At 64.8% G+C, this 1013-nt stretch overlaps 1 protein-coding gene across 1 annotated transcript in view; it reads left to right on the top strand.

Annotated features, from left to right (window-relative positions):
- Nucleotides 1–3: 3 nt before the first annotated feature.
- Nucleotides 4–1013, top strand: part of LOC104276731 (histone deacetylase 7-like) — a gene marked incomplete at its 5' end in the record, with an annotated part of 2343 nt that continues 1333 nt past the window's right edge. Inside the window, 4 exon segments of the mRNA XM_009873152.1 lie at nt 4–84; nt 243–298; nt 496–583; nt 834–953. Of these exon segments, the coding sequence (XP_009871454.1) occupies nt 4–84; nt 243–298; nt 496–583; nt 834–953 (345 nt within the window).

Consider the following 1013-nt stretch of genomic DNA (forward strand, 5'->3'; position numbering starts at 1 on the left):
GAGTGCCATCCCCCCACCGCCGCCCGCTGGGCCGCGGGCAGCGTCACCGAGCTGGCCTTCAAGGTGGCCACCAGGGAGCTGAAGGTAGGTTGGCTCCGTGCGGAGCTCATCGCCCCGTGGCTGAGCAGGAGCGGGGCCCTGGGGGTCTCTGGCTGTCCCCGCCTGGCAGGACCAGCCAGCGGGGGATGGAGGGATCTGCATGATGCTGAATCTGATCACCTTCACCTTTGTTTTGTCCCCAGAATGGCTTTGCTGTGGTGCGACCACCTGGACATCACGCGGATCCTTCCACTGCCATGTAAGGGTCCCTCTCTGAGCTGTGGGGTACATGGGAAGCCCCCCCAAAACAGCTCCTTGGCTCCAAATCCTGGGCCCCCTCCGTATCCAGGCCAGGGGGAGAGGGGAGGGCAGGGGGAGCCCCACCCCTTTGGGGAGCACGTGGGGTGCTCAGGAAGGGCCCCAGAGCATTAACCAGCTCCAACTCCCTCTTTGCAGGGGATTCTGCTTCTTTAACTCGGTGGCCATCGCCGCGAGGCAGCTGCAGCAGAAAGGGAAACTCGGCAAGATCCTCATCGTGGACTGGGTAAGTCCCCTCCATCCCCCGGGACGTCCCCACCACCTTCTCCTGGCTCTGGTTCGGAACTCGACCAGCTCCCTCCTTCAGGGACCGGGCTTGGGACCCCCCTGGCACATCAGGATGGGGGAGCAGGAGCAGACCCTGGGGATGAGGGACCCAGCCCTGGGGTGGGGTGGAGATCCAGTCGCTTTGAGCTCCATTGGGTCGCCCTCAGGCTGGAAAGAAGAGCGTTGTCCCAACCCGCTTCTCCTCCTAGGACGTTCACCACGGCAACGGGACCCAGCAGATCTTCTACAGGGACCCCGACGTTCTCTACATCTCTTTGCACCGGCACGACGACGGCAACTTCTTCCCCGGTAGCGGGGCCGCCGACGAGGTAAGCAGCACCGAGAGGCTGCGAGGTCCCTGGGCGGGAGCCGGTGGCGGCGATGGGTGG

The sequence above is a fragment of the Apaloderma vittatum genome, unplaced genomic scaffold, assembly GCF_000703405.1.
Source record: "Apaloderma vittatum isolate BGI_N311 unplaced genomic scaffold, ASM70340v1 scaffold28317, whole genome shotgun sequence".
Taxonomy (NCBI): domain Eukaryota; kingdom Metazoa; phylum Chordata; class Aves; order Trogoniformes; family Trogonidae; genus Apaloderma; species Apaloderma vittatum.